This window comes from Staurois parvus, unplaced genomic scaffold (assembly GCF_062004578.1).
Source record: "Staurois parvus isolate SC_StPar_1 unplaced genomic scaffold, SC_StPar_1.0 ptg000052l, whole genome shotgun sequence".
NCBI lineage: Eukaryota > Metazoa > Chordata > Amphibia > Anura > Ranidae > Staurois > Staurois parvus.
In genome coordinates, this window is record NW_028317848.1 from 1,862,660 (window position 1) to 1,888,606 (window position 25,947).

The window sequence follows — 25,947 nt, forward strand, 5'->3', positions numbered from 1 at the left end:
GACCGTCCTGGAAGTGCTGCAGGAAGAAGGTAGAGAAGAGTGGGGATCTCAAATGCTGAGTGGAAGGAGACCAAGGAACATCTATTCCCTGATCTCCCCTGCATTGAATGAAAATGGAAGGGACAATGATTTTGTCAATTCCTGTTTCAGAGCCATCATTCACTGACTGATATAGCCAGGGAAGCAGCTGATCTGTGCTTGATTAGCTACATTGGAAGATCCCCACTGTCTCTGTACCTGGGTGTGATGCCTATCACTTATTTCCCCTCCCCTGGCCACTATGTTTAAATCCTCTACCCTTGAACATCCTTGCTGCTGTTACACTGGGTCAATAGAGCGGGTTCTGTGTTAATACCCCACTCCCCCCTCCCCCCCGCCCCCGGCAGCATTGGAACTGCTCTATGTAACATCCCCCCGCAGCAGTGGTAGACAAATCAGAAGCAGTGGAGAGCCTGCAAGGAGGAGATTGTATGTTACAACATCCGATAAAGATTGTGGGATATGTAGTACTTAAAGGGGACTGCTCAATACAAGTGAATGGAGGCAAATGGCTGCAGAACTACAGGTCTACAAAACTACCGGGAGTGGTGAATGATACTCCTAAGTTTAACCACTTCAATACCGGGCACTTTTACCCCCTTGCTGCCCAGGTCAATTTTCAGCTTTCAGCGCTCTCACACTTTGAATGACAATTGTGCGGTCATGCAACACTGTACCCAAACTACATTTTTATCATTTTGTTCACACAACTAGAGCTTTCTTTTGGTTGTATGCAATCACAAGGGTTTTTATTTCTTGCTAAATTAATGAAAAAAGACCAAACATTTAAAAAAAAACACGTTTTTTTGTTATAAAATTTTGTAAATAAATAACTGGTCTTCATAAATTTAGGCCAAGATGTATTCTGCTACATTTCTTTGGTGAAAATAACCCAAATAAGTATTTATTATTTAGTCTGTAGGAAAGTTACAGAGCTTACAAACTTTGGGATAAATCTGAAAATTGATCAATCCTGAAGTACTGACAGCCAATCTAATCTCTTGAGGCCCAAAAATGTCAGGACAGTACAGATATCCCTCAAATGCCCCTTTTTGCAAAGTAGTCAGTACGAGGTAATCACATGATGCAGATGGGCTGTGATTGGCCTAGTTTGCACATGTGATCACTGGGACCAATCACAGCTAGTGACACAATTGTATACAACGGATGGCATGAAAGGAAGCCATCCATTGTTTACAATTGTCATGTGACCTGCTGTGATTGGTCACAGCAGGCCACATGGTACTGACAACAGGCTGGTACACAGGTCTGTCATCGGCTGTGTCCGAGGTACATAGCCAGTGACAGATCTTGCCACAGCTTGTGGGCATGAGCGAGGCGCTATCCGGGAAGGACGTCATATGACGCCCACCCAGATCAAAGAGAGTGCCGCTCGGCTGTCATTCTGCTATTGGCCAGGCGGGAACAGGTTAAACCCTTGCTGGCCACAGTTAATGCCAACTGAGACTGCCCCTCACTTATCAGTCCATCAGCCATCTCAGTCTTAAAGGGACAGATACCTATGCACCACCTACAAAAGTGCACCATGAAAGCTGTCCAACACTTCAGTGCCAGGTACTTTGCAGTCCCCTGAGGGGTACCACTTTGTTAGGAACGCATCCACCCATTAAAATAATGTTCAATAATGTATTCACCTTATTAATTCTCAAGTTGCTTGTGGTCTATTTTCTGTGTACTATCATAGAACAGTAGAATATTAACCCCTTGGTGCCGATTGCACAGCAGTCTCCCAGCACAAAGACCGGGGTGTCATTGAGAGCCCCGAGTCCCGTACTTATGACTGGGGCCTGGATCTCCTGATTCCGGGTCACCAGATCGCTGTGATAGCCTCTGATTGGCTATCACAGTGATCAGTGACTGTGAAGCCCGCCCCCATTTTTTCTTTCTCTCTGAATGGAGGAGAGAGATACATTGCATCTCTCTCCCCTTGCAGAGAGAGAGAAAAAAAAACAGCAGTGTGTGAAAAAAAAAAAATACAGATTCAAAAATAAAACAAAGAAAAATACCTAGATCAAGGTTTCATCCAGGTCAATGGCCGGGTTAGTGTTTGGGTCAAGGTAAAAGGTCAGGATTTAATTTTTTTTTTTTTTAATTAGTATGAGTATCAGTTAGTGTCAGTGTGTTTTAGATAGGACAAAAAAAAAGCAAAATGCACTCTATTGTTTCTGGGTTGCACTTTGGGTACAAACAACATACACATACATGGTATCGTCAGGAGCTGGAGAATTTATTTTGGGTTGTTCTTTTGTGGTAGGTTATGGTAATAACAAGAAACACACAGCTACATTTTAAAAACATGATTTTTTTTACTATTTTGGGCCAGTTTCCTTTGATAATGAAAAAAATAAAACCAGGAACTATCCATTACCTTTTACCACCAATTGAAAGCCCAGTTAGTACTGAAAATTTAATATATAATTCACCTGGATGTACAAAGTAGTTGTGATGATATGTTTGGTTTTACTAACACATGTCAAAGTAGCAAAATTTTACTTAGACATTACTATTTGTTAGGCGTGAAGGAGTTAATGCTGACGCTACACAAGTGTGATTAACCATATGTGTCACTGCTTTCTGAGCAGTTTCAAGAGTCAAAGCAGATAACAGAGGACCCAACAAACAAAGTTACTTCTGGGGAGTAGTGCTTCATCTCCATAAAGTCACCAGGGCATCCATCAGAAATTTTGGGGCCCCTTACCCAGTGTTAGGTCTGGGCCCCCCCCCCTCTCCAGGCCTGACCACACACATTCCCCAGGGCCCGCTCACTGGCCATCCCACTGAAGTCACCCACTGACCATCCCACAAAGGCCCATCCCATGTCCTTCTCCCTCTCATCCTATGTCCTCCTTGTCCAGTCTCATCTTGGAAATCCCATGTCCTCCTCCTCCATCCCATGTCCTCTTCCTCCTCCAGTCCCATCTCCTTGATCCTATGTCCTCCTCCTCCTCCAGTCCCATCTCCTTGATCCTATGTCCTCCTCCTCCTCCAGTCCCATCTCCTTGATCCTATGTCCTCCTCCTCCTCCAGTCCCATCTCCTTGACCCTATGTCCTCCTCCTCCTCCAGTCCCATCTCCTCTCACAACAGGTGGGGGGAAGCAGGACAGGAGGGGCACAGTGTAATGGAAAGGGGGGAAGAGGGACAGGAGGGGGGCAGCGGGTTAGGAGGGGGGCAACTTGACAGGAGGGGGGCAGTGGGACAGGTGGGGGCAGCAGGACAGGAGGGAGCAGCAGAACAGGTGGGGGGCAGCGGGACAGGAGGGGGCAGCAGGACAGGAGGGAGCAGCAGAACAGGTGGGGGGCAGTGGGACAGGTGGGGGCAGTGGGATGAGGGGGCAGCGGGAGTCGCTAGGTTTCCTTGTCCCGGCACTGTGTGCATGTGTATGTAAACTGTGATTGCACCATACGTGAGGTATTGATGTGAACGTCGAAGTGAGAGCAATGATTCCAGCGTCATAGCTTGTGGGTATCTCTAAACTGATGAGCAGTAAAATCTTTTAAAGCATGGAGATTTTTCGGTACCATTGTGTTTCTCAATATCACAGGCGCACGTAAATTTAAGACTTGGCATGTTTGGTATTTATTTAAAACAACTTAATTTTTTTATGTATTATCAAAAAATGAGGTCTATTTGCAAGCAATAAAATGTATTTATTATATTTTTTTCCTGAAAATATGCATTTAATAGACAGTTGTGGAAATATCATGCAACATAAAAAAAATGCATCTACATTTTATTCTACAAGGCCCCTGCTTTCAGAAAATGTATAGCGTTTGGGGGTTTGAAGTGATTTTATGCCCAATAGTACAGATGTATACATAAGTTCAGAAAATAAAAAAATGATTCTAGTGCTGAAGTGATTAACTACTTCCCGGCCGCAGGACGTCATATGATGTCCTCAGGTTGAAGTCGTCAAACGTTTCCGAAACATTTGCATGTAAATATTGTGTGACATAAAATATTACAACCACCACCATTTTACTCTCCAGGGCTTCTGGTTAACAAGTATATATGATGTTTGGGGGTAGCAAGGAATTTTCTAGGAAAAAAATCTCTTGACAGAATTGTCCTGTGTGCCAAGTGCCTAAAGTTGTACTCTACAGACTGACAGGTATGACCACGTTGTGCGATCCGCGATGACAGGTATTCTGTACACACAACCCGGCTAAACACCTGACAGCTCTACACATTCCACCAGCTGGGCCTATCAGGAAAGAGCTAGGCACTAACACCCTCCCCCTACCCGGCATGCTCCGCGGTCTCTGTGTACTTCCTGCTCCCTGCCTGGTCTGGTTGGGAGGGAATGAAGCGGATCCCAGGCATCAATAACACTGGAAGAAACCTGCTAGGATGCCTCACTGGACGTGACACAGCGCTAGACCAATGAGGAAAAGCGCTACCGGCTGAGCCTACCAATCCGTGTTCTGAGCACAGCTGGGGGGCGGTGCCGGCTGTAGTAGCGGGTTGGGTTGAAGTGCAGTGCGGAGGGGGAAGATGGAAGTTGTACGGAGTTAGTGCGGCTCCCGGAGCTTCTATACCGAGTTCTGTGTCCGAGAGGGAGAGCCCGCACCGCCAACATGGAGCAGCCCGCACCCAAGAGGTGAGCCGGAGAAAGGGCACCATTCCCTGTGCAGAGGGAGGCTGAGAGGCCGGGGTCACTGCTGGGAGCAGAGGCCTCAGTCCGCCTGACACTAAGAATACCCCGGATCCCTCACCTACACTGACAACTACCATACACTGTGCCATCAGTGATATCTGACCATCATACGCTGTCCTATCAGTGACATCACACATTGACCTATCGATGAACACTGACATCACACGTTGACCTATCGCCGATCACTGACGTCACGCGCTGACCTTCCGCTGATCACTGACGTCACGCGCTGACCTTCCGCTGATCACTGACGTCACGCGCTGACCTTCCGCTGATCACTGACGTCACGCGCTGTCCTACCGCTGATCACTGACGTCACGCGCTGACCTTCCGCTGATCACTGACGTCACGCGCTGTCCTATCGCTGATCGTTGACGTCACGCGCTGTGCTACCGATGATCGCTGACGTCACGTGCTGTCCTACCGCTGATCGCTGACGTCACGCGCTGATCGCTGACGTCACGCGCTGATCGCTGACGTCACGCGCTGATCGCTGGCGTCACGCGCTGATCGCTGGCGTCACGCGCTGTCCTACCGCTGGCGTCACGCGCTGTCCTACCGCTGGCGTCACGCGCTGTCCTACCGCTGGCGTCACGCGCTGTCCTACCGCTGGCGTCACGCGCTGTCCTACCGCTGATCGTTGACGTCACACATTGACCTACCGCTGATCACTGACGTCACACATTGACCTATCCCTGACCTTACACATTGATCTATCGCTGATCACTGACGTCACGCTCTGTCCTACCGCTGATCACTGACGTCACACATTGACCTATCCCTGACCTTACACATTGATCTATCGCTGATCACTGACGTCACGCTCTGTCCTACCGCTGATCACTGACGTCACACATTGACCTATCCCTGACCTTACACATTGATCTATCGCTGATCACTGACGTCACACATTGACCTATCCCTGACCTTACACATTGATCTATCGCTGATCACTGACGTCACGCTCTGTCCTACCGCTGATCACTGACGTCACACATTGACCTATCCCTGACCTTACACATTGATCTATCGCTGATCACTGACGTCACGCTCTGTCCTACCGCTGATCACTGACGTCACACATTGACCTATCCCTGACCTTACACATTGATCTATCGCTGATCACTGACGTCACGCGCTGTCCTACCGCTGATCACTAACATCACACATTGACCTACCGCTGATCACTGACATCACACATTGACCTACCGCTGATCACTGACATCACACATTGACCTACCACTGCCGTCGCACGCACTGTCCTGTCTAGGAGAGGGGAGACAGCACCAGGATCCAATCAATACAGTCTGATATCCATTCATCAGCCTTGGATCATCTTTAAAGAGAGCCATTCATCGGCATGACAGCAGTGAAGGCAGGCCCATCCATTCATGTCTACATACCTTTATTATCCTTTCAGTGAAGGGGTTTTGAAGACAAGCCTTTCTTTTCTCCTTGATTTCCTGTTCTTCTGCTTCTCCCTTGGACCTTCATTTGTTGCAGGCAGCTATCTGCAGCATACCAGCTGATGATGCTGTGCAGCCTGGCCGCCAGTGTCCTAGCAATCATTGAAAAGATAAAGGAGGTGGAAGGGGAACTAAAACACCCCCTCGCACTGCATTCCTTGTGATGGGGTTTCTCTTGTGCCATCAAAAAAGTAGTTCCAGTTTTTGCACCTAAGCTAGTGTCTCCTAGTTTGGGTGCAAAAACTGGAACTACTTTATGGAACAGAAATACAGGTTTTTATACACTTCAGAAATAGGGGCAGTCCCCACATGCACAATAAAAACAAAAGATTACACATTGGGATAAACATCCCACGATAATTAGGTAAGAGCTTGATCACATTATCCTAAACACTGCAAACGGTACAGCTAACAGCGATCTAATTAACAGCAAGCTAATCAAAAGCTAGCAACTAACATTCTGTATCTCAGTGACGAGGAAGCAGTTCTCTGACGGAATCACGGCTCTAAATATCTTTCCCAGCACTGCTTGTGGTTGTGGGGAGCGGTAAAAAGAAGCCATTGAGTTGCATTTTACTGCCGCATAACTACTCCTTCTTAAGCTGAAGAGTCAGCGGAGGGGATGTAGATATGCTGTGGCTGCTTTGCATTGTGGCGTGGCAAAAATGATCCCTGCTATTGTGTCTGTCAGGCAGTATTCTATCCATTCACAACTGAGTGGAGGTGCTCCACAACCATGTGCAATGCCTGTGGTTGCAGTGTGCTGTTGCAGGGTTTAAATGGATAAAACGAGTGGTGAGGAGGCTGTATAACGCCTCTTTTTCACCTGCTAAATGCCCTCTGAAGAGTGATCTAACACAGATCACTATTCAGTAGATAATACAAGTGTAAGCTAAACTTTCCTTTCAGTGGTTCCTCCCCCTTGCTGATATCAGCATCTTCTCCTGGGTGCCAGTCTTCGGCTGGCTTCATTGGCTGGCACAGAATGACGTCACACATGCGCAGCAGTCAGTAATCCCGGAACGCGCACCGTGTCGGTGATGTGAGCTGAGTTGTGCATGTGTAGCTCGGTTAGCATGCCGCAGAAGACACTGAGCAGGCAGGTAGGTGCATTTTGTTGCATAATGACCGTGGGGTTGATTTACTAAAACTGAAGAGTGCAAAATCTGGTGCAGCTTTGCATAGGAACCATGCATCTTCCATTTTTTTTTTTTGTCACAACTTAATTGAACAAGCTGAAGTTGGAAGCTGATTGGTTTCTATACACAGCTGCACCAGATTTTGCACTCTTGAGTTTTAGTAAATTAACCCCCTTTTCTGCAATAAAGAGCATGCCTGCTCGCAGTTTTTGAAAGGGGACTTTAGTTCCGCTTTAAAGGATAAGTTCACCTTTCGTAGCTTGTTACACCCATATTCAGGGTGTAACATGTTATGAATGGACTGGCTCCCACTCCTCCCTGCTCCCCGTTGTGACAGCTAGTGGGGGATCTTATCCTCCCTGCTAGCTGACACAATTTTAAATAAACTACGCCCGTCCAAGCACGTCATTCATTCGCTGTCTTCTGTGAATGAATGAACTTCGCAGCTGTCGGCTTGTGGTTCTCAATGAACTACCATGGCACTGTGGTGCGCCGTGGTTGTTCATTGATTCTTCCTGGCAGTATATCTGCTAGCCTGTTCATCCCTTTCGGGCAACCAGATATACTGACAGGTCAGGGGGAGACCTGCATGGCTCCAGCAATCTACTGATCACTGGGGCAATGCTGTACAGGCTCCAGAAACAAAATAATAAATGCACATTTTTTGCCTGTGCATTTTATTATTTTTCTTTTTTTTTTGTAGAAAGGTGAACTTATCCTTTAAGAATCACTCAGGAAGAGTAAATCCCCTTTGTAACATCGTAAACAGGTGTGCTGACCTGGGAACGCCAGCTTGAAGATCTCACATAGACTCTCTGAGCCCGGGTTCACATTGATGCGGTGCACCACATTCCTGTGCAAATCACATGCAATTTCTGTGCGGTGCAATTTAAACCATACATTTTGTATGCCTCAAATCGCACTGCAACCGCACCAAAATAGCGCAGGCCACTTTTTCTTATCTGATTCTGCACATCGCACTGCATTTTGCGAAGCAATTTCAAGGTGTTAACTTAAGAGAAACACCCACAGCGGTTCACATGAATGGAGTGCGATTATGATGTGGTGTGGAAATCGCACAGAAACCTGTGCAAATACCGCATCAGTGTGAACCCAGGCTGAAAGTCATAAGAAAATGTTCTCTAGTTTAGGTTTACTGAAAACGGAAGTATCAAAGGGTGGAGTGACCCCATAATCCGCAGGTCCCATTTATTTCCTGTGCTTACGCCTTGTGTTGATTGTTTTGTAGAGATAAAATGACATGGTTACAGTAGCACGGTTATCAATAGACTTTCATTGGCTTTTGTGGTTGATAGGGATCACAAAGTTCATAGGACTTGCTCTTTCATGTCTTGAAGTGCCTATCGTAATATCAGTTTCATGTTAAAAAATTCATGATGTCACACAAGAGGAAAACAAATGTCAGTTTTAAGTGATGTCGTTCTGTGTGGCAATGTGTTTCACTTTGCAGATATACGAATACTTGAAAGGTGTAGAAGGGTGCATTTACACTTGTGAATTCACCCTGTGAGCAATCTCCTGTGGGGTTTCCACTAGTGGTGCACTGAAATAAAAATTCTGTACTGAAACCGAAAATTCAGGATGCACTTGACTGAAAACCGAAAGTAAATTTTTTTTAAAAAATATATTTTTTATATATAATTATATTATGTTCAACTTTTCAATTAATATCATTAATTTAAATGAATATGTAGTTAAAAAAACAATCCAGTAATGTAAAATAACTTTTATGGAAAGTAACACACAAACATTGGACCGAAAAAAAATAAAAAAATAAAATAAATATATATATATATATATATAAAATAAAGGATACGTTCTCCTTCTAGTAAAAAATAATAAATGCATATTTTTTGCAGGTAAAAAAAGTGCATTTATTATTTGTTTTTTTTCTGCAGGATCCTGTAGTATTAAGCATGGCACAGTAATCAGTAGATCACTGGAGTCATGCAGGTCTTCTGCTGATCTGTCAGTATGTCTGCTTGACCACAGAGGATGGACGAGCAAGCAGATATACTGACAGGAAGAATCCGTGAAGTACTACGGCACCGTGGTAGTTAATTAAGGGCTACAAGCAGACAGCTGCTAAGGCTGTCAGGACTTGTAGTTTCTGTCGACTGTGAATGAGTGACGCGGCCAGACAGATGGAGCCCCACTCGGCCGCGTTTTTTAAAAATTTGATAGCGAGGGGGGAGAAGATCCCTCGCTAGCTGTCAAAGCAGGGAGCAGTAGGGTGCGGGGGCCAGTCTGATTGTAACATGTTACACCCTGAATATGGGTATAATGTAATATGTTACGAAACGTGAACTTCTCCTTGAAAAAATGTTAAATAGAGGCCTTTTTGCATTGAAGTCAATAGGACGCGAATTTGCATTGAAGTAAATTATCATTATCTGCCCTTTTTTTTTTTTTTTCTATTAGCCAAATGCCAATAACTCTATTTTTGGTTGATAATTTTCGGTGGCCGATGTATTGGTGCAATTAGGCAGCCCCATCGACAGCAATGGGAGGCTGCTGGCTCATGCAGCTAGTCGCACCTGCTTGCATGTAGTCGCTCAAGCAGCAATCGCATGCGAGTGATCGGCCCTGGACACACATTTTGCTCAGGCTTGGCAAGACATTTGTTTTACTTGGTTCCCCTATCTCTGGTAGATCTGTTTCTGTGGTCTTCAAGCCTGTATTTACAGCTATGATAAGTGCTCGTTGCAGTGCACTCCTTGGAATGTAGGTCATAGTGACTGACAGGTCATTGCAAGGTAGAAAGTTGGGTGATTTTGTGTATTGCCATGAATAAGGTTTCGTGCTTGTGAGGGTACAACTTGCTGCTTACACATCCGTGACTTTATATGGATCTCATTACGGCACTATTGTATGTTATTGGCCCTTACACATTTCTCTGTTTTGGTCTGCAGTGCTCTCCTTTGTAAAGCAGGCCATACATAGGTCACATTCTGAATGATTTTTCAATCGAAAACATAGTTCGTTCTGTAATCCAATGGGGCCACCAATGATTTTGAAAATCGGTCCTTTTCTATGAATTTTCCAGCATGCCCAATAAACGAAATGGGGAGGAACCACGAAAATTGGCTGGTGCCATTGCCCTACTAACAGAGTGAAAATCGGCCGATTATTCTTAGGTCCGAATTTCGAACGAAAAATCGTTTGGAAATCGACCCATGTATGGCCAGCCTAAGAGCTGAATCACACATGTGCGGTGCGGATTGAAGATCAGGTTTCACAGCAAATAGATACAGTAGCTGTTCACAGGTTCATGTCAGGTTTACATCAGGTTTAGGACAGGATTGGCTCAGAATCTTATCCTGTTCACATATGCGGTTTAGGAACGGTTCCCATAGAAGTCAATAGCCTGTAATCTGCACCTGAACCTGAAGCCACTGCTCAGAAATTGGACATGACTCATTTTAAAACCACACTGAATCCGCACCGCCAGTGCATCGGACATATGTGAACAGGCAATATTTTTTCACGTCATGGGGATTGGATGCAGTTCAAACCGCAGCCAATCCGCATATATGTGAACCGGCACTAAACCAGAACTAGTAAAGTCTGTGTTCACTGTCTTGTCTATGTAGTGTATTTTACTTTATACCCATGTAAATGTTTTGCTCTACTGTTTACATGCATACATGGTCCCTATTGGTTGCTGCTCAGGGTTGACATGTACATATCAAAAGTGTGTAGCCAGCGGCGCCACCGCCACAGGTAATGACACTATTGATGGTTGCCTCTGCCAGAATGAGTCATTTGTGTGGTGGCAGCACAACACAATGTCCTCGGCCTTCAATCGTTTTTGTCTCAGAATTGTCTGAGGTTGTTTTGTACATGTTCCACCGTCACATGTATGACCCATCCAGGTGGAGATGTGATTCTTGATAGTGTGTAATTGGCAGCGGTGGTGCCAATGGCTACACATTGCTGTGTTTGCATATCAGCCCTCAATAGATGTAAGCACAAATGTTACATATGTGCAGTTTTGGATCATACATCCATGTGGATGAGCCCCCTTATCCCTGTACCATGCCATATAACAGGCCGGAGAAGCAGCCAGGTAACAAGTGACCATTAAACATTTAGATGGAATGGAGAGTGTGTGTGTGTAGACCCAAAATGCTGTTTTTTTATGTTTGACATCATATCTCTCTGTTTACACTTTTCATACAGTATGTGTAAATATTTTTGTGAACCTGTTTTAAACTGTCTTACCTGGAGATCCTGCCAGTAACAGCAAAACACTAAGCCACTGCCTACCACTGGCCATTTAACCCTTTAGACCCTTTTCATGTGGCCAGATTGGTGCAGCTGCAGCAAGAGTCTGCAGATTCCTGCTGTTGGAACGACCTGGTAATGTGCCGGGTTATACAACTGACTACACCTAGGCTTGGATATCTGTCTCTATCCGCAGCTAATGGCTCTATGTGCAGCTACTTGCCAACAGCAGAGTCTGCTCTCAGCCCTCCATTAGTTTAAATGGGCTGAGTGGCCACTGCTGACCTCATAACTCCATAGATTCTTGCTGCAGCAATCTGGCAGCCGCACCAACCCAGCCGCATGAAGGAGACCTTACAGGAGAACCCTGCATTTTGGTGTGGGCTGAAGGCACAGGTGTACTATGTGCTCCTGCTGAAAGAAACCTGCAAAATTGCTGAAAGCTGCTGTGGCTGGATGGTGTCCTGAGTGGTACGAACGTTTCGGGCACAGGGGTACACGAGTTATATCGCCTGGGACATGGACATGTAGTACTGGGCAGGTGTTGGGTTTTTGTTTTTTATTTTTTATTTCCCCATTTAGCCTTTTGACCCCCCCCCCCCCCCCCCACACACACACAGTTATCCTGGGCTTCACTTGCCCGTCTTGCAAGCTCTGGATCAGTGTAGCGAGTGCTGGCAGAAGGGGGGGAGGAGTTGGGCGGACACATGTCCACTCTCCTTCCCCTTACCTGGGAGTGATGTATATGACGTCACGTCTGGGTCCCCATTGACAGATTTTTCGCCCATCAAGGGCAGGAAAGACTGTAATGCATTGCAATCTGCTTTGCATTACATTACATTCTCCACAATAGGACACAGAGGATGAAGAAACAAAAACCTGACAGGGTTTACAACCCTCCCTTGCTCTATCCAAAAAAAAAAATTGCCTCTAGTTCTGCTTTAAAGGCTAACTTCACCTTGAAAAAAAAAATATAAATGCACATGATTTTGAAGGTAAGTAATTGCATTTATTTATTTTTCTCAAAATAGCAGTCTGCCCTTACCTCTACATGGGAAGACAGTTACTAATATGCAGGAAAAGTTACAGTGTTACTAAACCCAGGACCCGGCATTCACTATATCTTGCCTCCCATAGTACACACAACATGGAAATGCAAATATTTTAGTAAATATAAACTGCTAAAAACCTTTTCTCATCAGCAGTATATAGCAGTCTTGTGACTTCTATCAGTGTCTGGCTGAGCACTGGTTTGAGCTTGTAGGAAGAGTTTTCTTTCTCCTCTGACTGTCCTATGAGGCTGCGTGACCCCTGACCCCCTGTCTTTACAGTGCTGATTCGCCCTGTGCTGATCACATGCACCCCCCTGAAAAAAAAAAACCCTCTCTAGCAATACACACTAAACTGAGCATGTGCATAGTACCTTCTGGGGCTCTGTACTATCAGCAGATTGGGGACAGTAAATGAAGGGGACCATCAGAGAAGACAGGATCAAACAGTCTTTACACAATGCGGAGGATTAACCCCTTAGGTTCCACAGTGAGTATAACAAGCATACTTTATTGCATATACAGACTGATTTTACTGTTGTGGGTGTAGTAACACTTTCAATCTAACCTTTGAAATGGATTCTAGCCAGCCACAGTGTGTGACCTCCCGCATCTTTAAGGGATTGTGGTGTGAAATTGTAGGTTCTGTTATTGGCCAGAGTGATGTACTGGTGGGGGTAAACCAAACAGCTTTTAGGGACATTGGGCGTACTCCCTCCATTCATGGTTGATTTATACTGAGCATGATTGTCTCCTCTCTGCATTCCCCCACTGACCTGCACTTTACATTGTGTCGAGCCTGACCACATTTACGCCATTACTTCAAACAGATGTGTACCATGGAGAGTCCAACTGAACCTCTTCCAGCAGACCAGTGTACACTATACTGAGCGGCACCTGAGCATGGTGCAGAGCAATCATACTAGTTAAAAGGACTGGCCTTTGAGAGTCAAGCATGCTTTGGCACACCTTGGTTCCTGGTCATCTTGTTGACTTTTTAACCACTGGTAATAGGGACGGTAAGGTGCCTTTTCTGAACCTACTGTATACATGACTGTAATTAGTTGAAGCTTCTGGAGAGTGAACCAAGAACTTTTGTAGATTCAGCAGTATGGGTTCAGTGAAAGCAGCAAGAAGTACACATTTCACTGAGCCTTTGATTTTGTTGTGCCATTTGGCTCACTGGAGCCAAGAACCATACTCTATATCAGGACCAGATGGTGATCAGTGCCTTTTGGTACTTATTTGTGCAAAGATAAATGTTAAATTGGGGACTGACTTATGTCATTATTGCACTAATAAAAGGAGAGCTATGCTTATTATGATGTCTCAAGCTTGTTTGTGCAGGCATCTCATGATGTCTTCTGATGTTCCCAAATCTCCACTTAACAATCACTGTTTTGTTCTTAGTTTGGGCTGAGCGTTTTTATACAGACAGTAATGACCTTCGTTTTCCTAGCTTTATGTAAATTGTCTTAACATGTATTTCAGTAGTGATTGTTTCCTTTTTCCATGCTGTTCAGTGTTCTGTTTAATTTCAGGCTTATGATCAATAAACTTGAATATACAAAATGATTCTGTACCAAATTATTACCAGCTTTTGCATTTCTTAAAGCAGAACTGTAAGATATTTCAGAATTTTAAAGGTTATCCACTTACGTACCGGACACTTTTGCCCCCTTCATGCCCAGGCCAATTTTCAGCTTTCAGTGCTGTCGTGCTTTGAATGACAATTGCGTGGAGTGGACATGCAACACTGTACCCATATGACATTTTTATCATTTTTTTTTTCACACAAATAGAGCTTTTTTTATTGTGATATTTAATCACACTGGGGTTTTTATTTTTTGCACTATAAGCAAAAAAAGTCCAATCATTTTGAAGAAAACAAAAAAGGGTTTTCTTTGTTTCTATTAAAATTTTGCAAACAGGTAATTTTTCACCTTCACTGATGTGGGTTGATGGAGTGGCACTGATGAGGAGGTGCTAATGAGGCTGCACTGTTGGGCACTGATGGGCACTTTTGGAGCTGCACTGAATCAGTGCCCTCATTATCCGTGTAGATGTCTCCTTTGACAGTTGCTGGTTACTGGCAGTATTTTGCTCACGCTGTGACAGCGTGAGGAAGGTACTGCCGAAAACCGGCAAGTGTACTCACATGGTGATCAGCTGGGACTGGACATGTGGTAAAAGGCTGCTGTGATTGGCCTTTTACTGTATCATGATCACAGAGAGCGCCAGGTGCACGCTGTTGGAGGCACACAGGGGGCGCATTCTGTGAGGACGTCATATGACATCCTCCCAGAATTGGATGACCGTGCTGTAGCCGTCAATCCGCTATAGCGCTGTGAAGAAATGCTTAAAGTGGAAGATCGCTTCAGGCTGGCGCCTTTTGCAGGTATCTCTATGTAAAACATTGAAAATAAGTCTTACCCTGCTCTGCACATGCTCAGATGCTCTTTATTCTTGGCACCCTGCCTAAAATCAGAGCCACTAGAGGCTGATCAGCTGACGTATTTAAGATTTACTGTTGCTGAGGGGGAAGAAAGTAACAGGAATGACACATTGTGCTGAGGGAACACAGATTAGGGAGAGAGAAAATAAAAGCAAGAGAGGTTACAGTACCAACTCTGCTGCCAGGGACACACAAAATAATTAAATTTACAAGGATAGTGCCTTGTCTTATCTCCATGATATTCTCTCTTTTATCCCTCAATCCCTTCTGCACTGTAAACGTTCTGTTAGCCTTCCTCTCTAACTGAGCCAAGACATATAATCAAGGCTGGAAATGCACACGTTTTAATTACAGAAAGTGACTGACATATAGGTTTTGAGACCAAGGAGTATGGGAGAGTTTTGATTATGGAAGTGACTGATCTGGGCTTGAGCAAAATGGCGGTCTCTAGCAAGAAGAGACTTGGTATTAGTGTGTGCTGGAGGCAATTTATAGCACACACTAATTTTGGTAGCATAATTATTAACGTGTAATGCATGTTCTTTTGTTAAAGAATATTATCAAATGGTTATAGATAAAGGTTTATTATTTAATATTTGTTTTAGGGATGCCTTCTAACTCCCTTTCAGCATCTTGTTATACAGAGGTCACAGAATTGTTCTCATTCTTGTTCCAAAGTCTCATTATAGCCTATGGCAGTCTGGATGAGTGGCCATGGCGACTATAAATTGTGTCCTGGTGCCTGGGCTTTTGTCAGCCCATTCAGTGTTGGTCTAAAAAATGTAACCCATGTTCTGCACCCTACACCCATGTCTTGTGTTATGCACCTCTCTCCCGCAGTGACAAATACTTTGCTCCGGTACCCTGCACCCCGTGTTCTGCACCTTACACCTCACAAATTACTCACCTTGCCTCAGGAGCTGACAACCCATGCTACGCTAAAAAAAACTGGCTCCCAACTTTTTTAGCTGGCTTCTAGATTCAAACCAAATTTATCAAGCCCTGGTCTTGGCTTCTGGAAGCACAGTCCTGGTCTTGGCTGTCGGAAGCACAGCCCCTGTAGTCCCTCTGGATTGCAAGGGGTGTTAACATGTAGGCAATGTCCCTTTTGGGGGTACATAAATTGGTCTGCATGCTAATGCAGATTGCTTTGTTACACCCATTCCCTATTGCTGGTAATTGTATAGCACCTCTGTTTCATATGATCCTGACCACCTCCACTCTGAAGCTGGCCAGTCACACCAGATTCAAGCATCAAATAAAGAAACTGATCCCAGCACACAGCAGATCCAGGTATTAGATTTCTTTATTTACATCTTGACCATATGATGGTGATAATCCAAAATTACTAATGTCATATGCTCAGGATGTACACAAAGCTCTCTAATATCTGGATCTGCTTTGTGCTTGGATCATTTTTATTACTGGTGTAAAGATAAATGCCACTGTTAAGTTACAATCACATGGGTGACTGACGGTGGAGAAACCATCTCCATGTACTTAGTGTCTACCCCGTACAAATCAATAACTGACGCTGCCACTGTTCACCTTTTAAACGCCTATTTTAGTGGTTAATTGTGAATGGGAACTGGCCCTGAATGTGGATAGTTTATGCTCAAAGCCGGTGTTTCAGGCCTCAGCTAATCATCTTGTTTGTTGGTCCATATATATTTGGATACAGGCCAAATTTTTGCTTTTTTCAGATATTTACCATAACATATTCAAGAGATAGTTTTATATAATGGATATTGCCAGAACGTGCATACTCTCAGGTTTAATTTGATGGTATGTACATCCAAATTGGAGGAAGAGTTTAGGAATTACAGTTCAAGAGTAGCCATCCCCCCTTTTTCAAGGGACCAAACGTAATTGGACAATTGAATATAATCATAAATAAAATGTTCATTTTTAATATTTTGTTGAGAATCCTTTACTGGCAATGCCTGCCTGAGGTCTGGAACCCATGGATGTTACCATAGATTGGGTTTCCTTCTTTCTGATGCTTTGCCAGGCTCTAACTGCAGCTGTCTTCAGTTTTTCTTTGTTTGTCGGTCTTTCTGCCTTTTAGTTTTGCCTTCAGCAAGTGAAATGCTTGCTCAATTGTGTAGAGATCAGGTGATTGACTTGGCCATTGCAGAATATTTCACTTCTTTTCCTTCAAAAGCTCCTGGGTTGCTTTTGCAGTGTGTTTTGGATCATTGTCCATCTGTACTGTGAAGTGCCTTCCAATCAACTTTGCTGCATTTGGCTGAACCTGAGCTGACAGTATATCTCTAAACACTGCAGAATTCATCCGGCTGCTTTTGTCTTCTGTCACATCATCAATAAACACCAATGACCCAGTGCCACTGGAAGCCATGCATGCCCATGCCATCACACTGCCTCCACCATGTTTTACAGATCACGCTGTGTGCTTTGGATCATGAGCTGTTCCAAGCCTTCGCCACACTTTTTTTTTCTTCCCGTCATTCTGGTACAGATTAATCTTAGTTTCATCCGCCCAAAGAATACTTTTCCAGAACTGGTCTGGCTTTTTTTAGATGTTTTTTGTCAAACTCTAATCTGGCTTTTCTATTCTTCAGGCTTATGAATGGTTTGCATGTTGTGGTGAACCCTCTGTATTTGCTCTCGTGAAGTCTTCTCTTGATTGCAGACTTTGACAATGATACACCCACCTCCTGGAGAGTGTCCTTCACTTGTCTGGATGTTGTGAATGGGTTTTTCTTTACCATAGAGAGGATCCTGTGATCATCCACCACTGTTGTCTTCTGTGGACGCCTATGCCTTTTTATGTTGCTGAGCTCACCAGTACGTTCTTCTATCCTCAGAATGTACCAAACTGTTGATTTGACCACTCCTAATGTTGCTGCTATCTCTCTGATGGATTTGTTTCATTTTTGAAGCCTTACAATGGCCTGTTTCACTTGCATGGACAGCTCCTTTGAACGCATGATGTAGGTTCACAGCAATAGATTCCAAATGCAAATACCACATTTAGAATCAACTCCAGACCTTTTACCTGCTTGATGAAGAAATAACGAAGGAGTAGCCCACACCTGGCCATAAGACAGCTTTTGAGTCAATTGTCCAATTACTTTTGGTCCCTTGAAAAAGAAGGGACGGCTACTCTTAAGAGCTGTATTTCCTAAACCCTTCCTCCCATTTGGATGTACATACCCTCATATTAAACCTAAGAGAGTGCACTTTCAGCCCATATCCATTATATAACTATAGCTTGAATATGTTTTGGTAAATACCTGAAAAAAGCTAAAATTGTGCCTGTGTCCAAATATATATGGACCTAACTGTATGTGTACACATGAGGCCAACTCTGCTGGAGCCGCATCACCTTAAACTGGAAAGACAGCTGACAGGGATGTATATATGCCGTACCAAAATGTATTGCCACTGCAGCACTTGGCGGGCAGTACTGCCCACTGAACACAATGTGTTTTTAGGGCTTGGTTACACTTGCGGTGCCTTCTGTCTGTGGTGGATTTCTCATCAGAGGGTGCTTTACAGGCAGTGAGCAGATGATATGTTAATACCTAAAAACCTGCAAAGCATGCAGTTTCTAAGCACCCCTGTTCAGCTGAATAGGTTGCATTTAGTGGGCAGTACTGGTGATAAATCATGGTGGGCCACGATGTGAAGCATCATATCTGCAGAATACATATGCCCCCGTTCTCTGCTTTTGCATCTTAAGGGGGGTACATCTCCAGCAGGAGTTAGCCTCATTTGTACACAGAGTGGGTTTTTGCATTCACCCTACCCCAGAAAGAGGGGGGGGGGGTACTAAGCAAAATATGTGCTTGTGTCAATGAACAGATGTAGCTTGCGTTTGACATCTGCTTGGCTTCTGCAGCCATCCAGATTTCATTAACGTGCATTTGATCTACAGTTGACCTCTTGAGCTGTCTCAACCTGCTTCAAGCTAATTTACTTTTCTGTTGACTTGTATATTATTATTATTATTATTATACAGTATTTATATAGCGCCAACAGTTTGCTCAGAGCTTTCCAATATAACGGGTATAGAGAGAGAAACAATTCTGATGCAAACAAAAGCCTATGGACATTGGACCCAAGACTGCTCTAGCCTTTTACAGGTCTTCATGTAACTGCAGCCTCTAGACATGATGCCTTACAGTTCAGCCTCCCTCAGATACGTAATCCGTACATTGTTTTCTGATCTGAACGCAGCTTAATGTTCTGCTGTGGTTTATGCACACTTCAGGGTTCCGATTTGTAGTCTGGAGCCGCTTACAGCAAAAAATAGAAAAATCTACATCCACAGTCCTCCATATGGTCCTTATTTACTTTGTACACATTTGTGCTAGCATTTAGGTCGGCCTCAGCTTCCCCATTATGCTCCATCCACTGTCAGCATCACTGGTTGCTGGGAGCCAGTTGAGTGTGAAACTGACAGCATCCTTGACAGGTGGGGAAGGGGTAGTGGTCCCGCCTTACTACATAGTTTACAGAGACGGTCATTCTGCCTGTCTCTTTACGCCAACTTAGAGTTAGTCTTTGTTAGGCTTTGTCTTAATTACCTTCAGTTTTGTTACCTACAAACAAAAGGTAACTCATTTTGTATTTGGTGAAGCCATAGCGCCATGATGTAAAAGTGCTGTTAAGAACTACCTGAATCTATTGCACGTTTTGCTAAAACTACCAAAACTGGTGGCAGGACTTTTTTGAATCTTGCACAGGCCTTACCACCAGAAAAGTGGCACCAATGCTTTATGGAATTGCCCCCCCCCCCCCCAATTGTTTTGCATTGCATAGGTGTACAGTTAAGACAATTCAGTATCCTTCAGAAGACAGACTTCTGAAAAGCAGAACTCACAGAAAGTCAAGGAAAATCTCTGGAATAAAGACGTAAATGGCAATACAAACCTGACAGAGGCTCTAACCTTCATGGCTCTATCCAAAATGAAATAAAAACATATGTGCCGGAGTGGGCCTTAGTTCCTGTAATTGGTTGTTGGAGCGGTATTATACCAGCTGAAACATATTAGAAGTGACCGGAGCTTGAAAATGAATAGTTATATTCCAAGGAGTCACAGATTTCAGTCCATCCGCTTCTCTTTTTAATCATGTGCTTGCCAGTCGTGCTATAAAAATGGCACATGTCATCCATTCATTATCATTTACTATGTATGATTCTGTCCCCAGCCTTTGTCTGCTCAGTTTACCACATTCCAGGGAAACAATAGGGAGGCCAGAGGCTGTGCATGCTGGGAAAGGACAGGTGTCATTCTAAGGTTTATTAGGGTAGTGAGTGTATTTCGGTTGCATCATAGACAGTAGTAGGCACAGCAGATGTGTGCAGCTGGTAACCAGTAGAAGGACATGTCCATTAAAATGTGATTATTTTTCTTTGCTGCTTTTTTTTTTTTTTTTGCATCTTATATAAGCAGAAATTATACATGTACAGTCGCCTTTAGTGTGTGCGTGTGAATATGCAGGGAGTAAATTACCCAATGAAGTAATGCATAACCAGAAATAATTCTTTTTAGTTAGTGATTTTAAAGGTTGGAATTAAAATAACAAAAAACAAACATGTTGTACTTACCTGCTCTGCACAATGGTTTTGCACATAGCAGGCCCTATCCTCATCTTTTTGGGTCTCCCACCTTTGGTCCTGGCTTCTTTTCCTGCTAAGTTCCTCCAATAGCAAGCATCTTATGGGGGCACTGGAGCAGGCTCACTCCCGAGCCGCAATCCTGTAAATAGACATTTGCTCAACCCCACCCCCACTCTGTCCCCATTGGCTCACTGGCTGTAATTGACAGCAGCAGGAGCCAGTGGCTCCCACTGCTGCTGCACGAGGCAATGAGGAGAGAGAATTCTGGGACAGACGAGGCTCCCATACACATTGCTGGATCGAGATGAGGCTCTGGTGAGTATAGGGTGGTGGGGAGCTGCACCCAAAAGGTTTTTGCTTTTGCTTTAGAACCACTTTGTCAGTAAAACAATAATCTGATAGGTTTATATTAGTAATGCCTCTGTGTGCCTCAGCAGCCAATAGGGGTTTCTGCTTACATACAGATTCACATCCCCTGCTGAGCCAGAGGGAAACTGTTGTTGGGCAAGTCTATGGCTGGCCATAAATGGATTGTTTTTTTTGCATCAGCCTACGGGCTGATTGAAAAATGACAAACCGATTCCCCCATCCACAAAAGTGAGGTGGATGGAAGAATCCCTGCTGTGCTATTGTTCTGATAGTAGGGACTCCTTCGCTGTCAGAATACACCGATCAGCACTGCAGCCAATGGAGGAATTAAAGTGGTTATAAAGCCTAAACATTTTGTACCCTAACGTATTCCTAATTGGGTTAAAAATGTTTTGGCATCGCTATCCCCCCTCACTTCTTGGTCCTGCAGGCTTTGCTGAGGCAGCAGGAGCCATTGGCTCCCACTGCTGTCCATCCATCCAGCAACGAGGAAGCAGAGGGTAGGGCTAATTCGCACTTTCTGTGTCTATGTATGCAATCAGCGGGACACTGGAGCGAGCACACAGGAGTGCCCCCAATAGGAAGCTGCTTCCTATGGGGGCACTCGTCAGAGAAGAGGAGCCTGGAGCATCGGTGGGGGAACTTGAGAAGAGGAGATTTGGGGCTGCTCTGTGTAATTCTATTACACAGGGCTGGTAAGTATAAACTTATTTATTATTAAAAAAATGTTAGTCACTTGAAAGGAAAATTTCCCCAGCAGGACACAGAAATAATAACCTGACAGGATCTTTAAGTGATTGAGTTTAGGTGTTTCCAGTGAAAAAAAATTTTAACGGTACAGCACACAAAGACATTTGAGATGCATGTGCTTTCCAGCCTTATAACAAATTGGTAAAAGCCCTCTTCAGTTGCAGCATCACCAGGTCAGGAAAACCAGCTCCATAAATACATGGCTTGTTGAGTTTGGTGTGGAGGAACTCAAGAGTCTTGACTTCAAACCTACTGAACACCTTTGGGACGAACTATAATGCCAACTTAAAGCTAGGTCTTTTCCTCTAACATTAACACCTAACCTCTCTAATAATCTTGAATGAATGGGCACAATTTCCCGCAGACCCAAAATATTATGAGAAGCTGCTAAAGCCACAAAGTGGAGCCAACTCAATAATAATGGCCCTGGTTTGGTAATGGGGATGTCCAGCAAGCTCCTATAGGTGTGATGGTCATGTGGCCACATTCTTTTAGGCATATGGGCTTACTGTGGGTGTCAGTACATGTGAAATGTATTCTGTAGGTTGACCATCACTGCTCCTCTTCACCATACATTGCTTTCCTTTTACATTTATCCCACATACACATTGACCTCATGTCTGTGTGTTTCTTTTCTTTTATTAGCAAACTTAAAAAGCTGAGTGAAGACAGCTTGACGAAACAGCCAGAAGAGGTCTTTGATGTTTTAGAAAAGCTTGGCGAAGGGTAAGTGTAAAATGTAATATTCTTTTTATCACTTGTGCGGGGATTCATGGATGAAATGGGGGTCTCTAAAGTTTGCTTTAAAGTGTGACTATAAAGTATTTTATTAGATGACTATAACTCTTACATTGAATAAGTACAGGGAGATCTCCCTTTGCTTTACATTCGGGAACCCTCCAATATTGGGAAATATTAAAAATGATCAATGCCAGAATTACTATATAAAAACATTCAGGCTTTTCATTTCACTTTTGTTATCCAGATTGGAATACCTACATGAGATGGTGTGTGTGTAAATTTGATATGTTGATTTGGATTTTATTGTACACAATAGAGGTGGTTTCCGTTGGAGGAATTCATTTCCCTCTAGGTCTGTTATTCTCTTTTATACCTTTTTTATAATATTGTTTTGGGGAATGTCCCAGACCAGGAATATAATTTTTGGTTAAAGAGGGACTATTCTAAAGCATTATTGAACACCCGTTTTCAATTTCTTTGTGTATGGGAATCGATTGTTTTGCATGTAAGGAGAAATAACGTATTCATTCTTTTGTGAGCTTATTTCTGTAGTTTAAAGTGTAGCAATAGTGTCAGATCAAGTATCTTTGTTTAATAACCAACATCCCAAGAGAAACTAAAGAGAGCCCACAGATGTCCATAGTTGCCTATTTCCTGTAATTCCTAAAAGTTGTAACCCTTTCTGTACCATTACATGAACTCAACTGAATGGGAGGAATGGTGTTCATGAAGAGCCCCTTTGGCACATTTAATTTGCAATAGCATTTAGTCAGAATATCACCAGCTGTTTTTCGAATTGAAGACTTATGCAGGCCATAGATGGGTCGAAAATCGGCCGATTTTTCTGCCGAAAATAAAATCTGGCGATTTTGGGATTGTTAATGGGTTAATTGTTCGGCCGTTTTTCGGTATTTTGGCAGATTATTTTATTATTTATTATTTTAAAGTTGGAAAAAGATCGGCCGATTTTCGCGGCAATTATGGGCAAATCGGCCGATCTTTTTACCGATTAAAAAAATATGCGCATGAGCAGTGACCTGCAAGAGGAAGACAAAAAGAAGAAGGGGAAGAGGATGAAGAAGAGGAAGAGGATGAAGAAGAGGAAGAGGATGAAGAAGAGGAAGAGGATGAAGAAGAGGAAGAGGATGAAGAAGAAGAATTCCAGTCCGGCAAAAAGTGTCCCTGCAGAGAGCTCCGATATTTCTTTGACAGTGCTTTGACATTTATAGCGGTTGCAACAATGTATCTATTTGTTTCCGAATAAAAACATCTGTATCCGAAATGGATACAAATAGATACATTGTTGCAGCCACTATAAATGTCAAAGCACTGTCAAAGAAATAGCGGAGCTCTCTGCATGGACACTTTTTGCCGGCTATAGACGGGATGAAAAGCGGCCGGTTTTCTCCCCATCTATGGCCTGCATTAGGCTGCTTTCACACTGATCTGTTCTTCTGTGTTTGATTTAAAAAAAAAAAAAAAAAGTGAAAGAAAAATGCATGATCATTAAATCCTATGGATTTCTTCACACTGGTCAGTTGTGGGTGCATTCATTTTTTGAAGTCCTGCTTGCTGTATTTTTGGTGCAGTAAAAAAAAAAGCAGCAAAAATGAACCACCTCATTGAAAAGAATGGAAAATGTGCCAAAAACACATAAAAAAGCACCCAAGGCCAAATCACAGTTAAGACACCAAAAACGCACATCCCCATTTGAAATGAATGGAAAACGCAGTGAAAATGCATCAAAAATCACATGTGGTTGCATTTTTTTGTGTATGTGTTTTTTATTTATTTATTTTTATGCGCATTTTTGCAACTGAGCAGTGTATCCTTACATAAGTAGCCTTACATGAGACGTATATGACATTTGTCAAACATCAACAAAGAAAAATTCTCAGCTCAAGTTACCAGCAAGCCTGCAACAAACTGAATTGTCCTGTCTACCAGTTCTGGTCAAAAACAGGGGATTAGGTTGCTAACATTTGCAAATACATGTGTAAGCTGCAGATTTCACGGAAATCCATTATTATCTGCAGTCCTAATTTTGAGAGCCTCCATAGTAGGAACACATATATAATAATGGATAGATTGAGGGCTGGTATGCCTGGAGGGAGCCCACCCTTCCTTAAAGGCACAGGGGTGTCCAGTGCACCCCCTCACCAAATTAACAACGGTACAAACACATGGATGTTCAATTTATATTGCCCGACGCCCAGGACATGTAGTTCCGGGTATTGGGCAGGTAGTTTTTTTGTAACCTTTAGCCCTGCTGCTGGCAAGCTCGATTGCTTCCACACAGCCAACTATAGTGCCAGCCTCTGCCTCCCCCACGCTCGTGAATCTCCCCCCTACCTGCTATGTCTCTCCTGCTCTGCTTGCCCATCTGAGGGCCCGGGACCAGTTCAGCAGGTGCTGGCAGGTAGAGGGTAGAAAGGTGAGCGGACATGTCTGCTCCCCTCCCTTTCTTATGCTGACCCAGAAGTGATGTTATGATGTCACTTCCGGGTCCCTGTTGCCACATTTCCCGGTCTTTGTGGCTGGGAAAGAATGTAATGCATTACATCCAGTGGAGTACAGGGGAGACATCCAGGGTCCTTTTCAGGGTGAATTTGATTTAAATCACGATTTAAATCACTAGTCAGTAAGGCTTGATTTAAATCCTAGTTTTCTACATAGACTAATTCTTGCTGGTATAACTTTAATATGCAAGTAGATGAAGATTTTTAGAATAACAACTTTTCATATTAGTTTTTTTATCCCCAGTTTAATAGGTTAATCATTCATATTTGGACAACTTTTCTGTTGTACTTAGGAAGGAGAAAAATAATCATTACCTTAATAATAACAATGTAAATAGATTTATTCAACTGAAACAATAACATTCCAGCATATGTTATTTGCTTAAACAAACATCCATGTTTGTTAACTAATTTGGCTAAACAAAATATATATATTTTAAGAAACTTAGACTGTCAGCCCCTTCCTCCTCACACTTAGTTTCACTTTCTTCTTGTGCAGATCTATTCCACTCCAAACAATCAGAAAAATATTGTTTCTATTCTATTCACTGAACTTCTTGAAACTTCGCACTGAAGGGGTTGATTCTGTATTCATAGGTTTGTAGAAGTTAGGATTAAGGTCTTTTTCTTAACTCTGTTCATGTTATAACATTTTTGCTGTGAAGAAGAGGCATGTGATCTCCGCTGAGTCAAATTCAGTTTTGAGAACTGCAAAAGTAAACCAAGCATCTGTGATAATATCTTGTAGGCAGAGAAACTGCCCAATCTTACAAAAACCTCTGGAAGAGCATGACATTGTGAATGGATTAATGGAATTTATTTACCAAAACAATTAAACATATACAGCCTTATTCTACATAATTAAAAAACTAATCTTTATTTCATGATGGAAGAACCTTTGGATG

The 25,947-nt window shown here is 43.4% G+C and overlaps 1 protein-coding gene across 1 annotated transcript in view; it reads left to right on the plus strand.

Annotated features, from left to right (window-relative positions):
- Positions 1-4,528: 4,528 nt before the first annotated feature.
- The window catches only part of STK3 (serine/threonine kinase 3), a 288,476-nt gene continuing 267,057 nt past the window's right edge, over positions 4,529-25,947 (plus strand). Inside the window, exons 1-2 of the mRNA XM_089666443.1 lie at positions 4,529-4,659; positions 22,428-22,508. Coding sequence (XP_089522569.1) covers positions 4,637-4,659; positions 22,428-22,508 — 104 coding nt within the window. The 5' untranslated portion in view covers positions 4,529-4,636. The remainder of the gene's footprint in view (positions 4,660-22,427; positions 22,509-25,947) is intronic.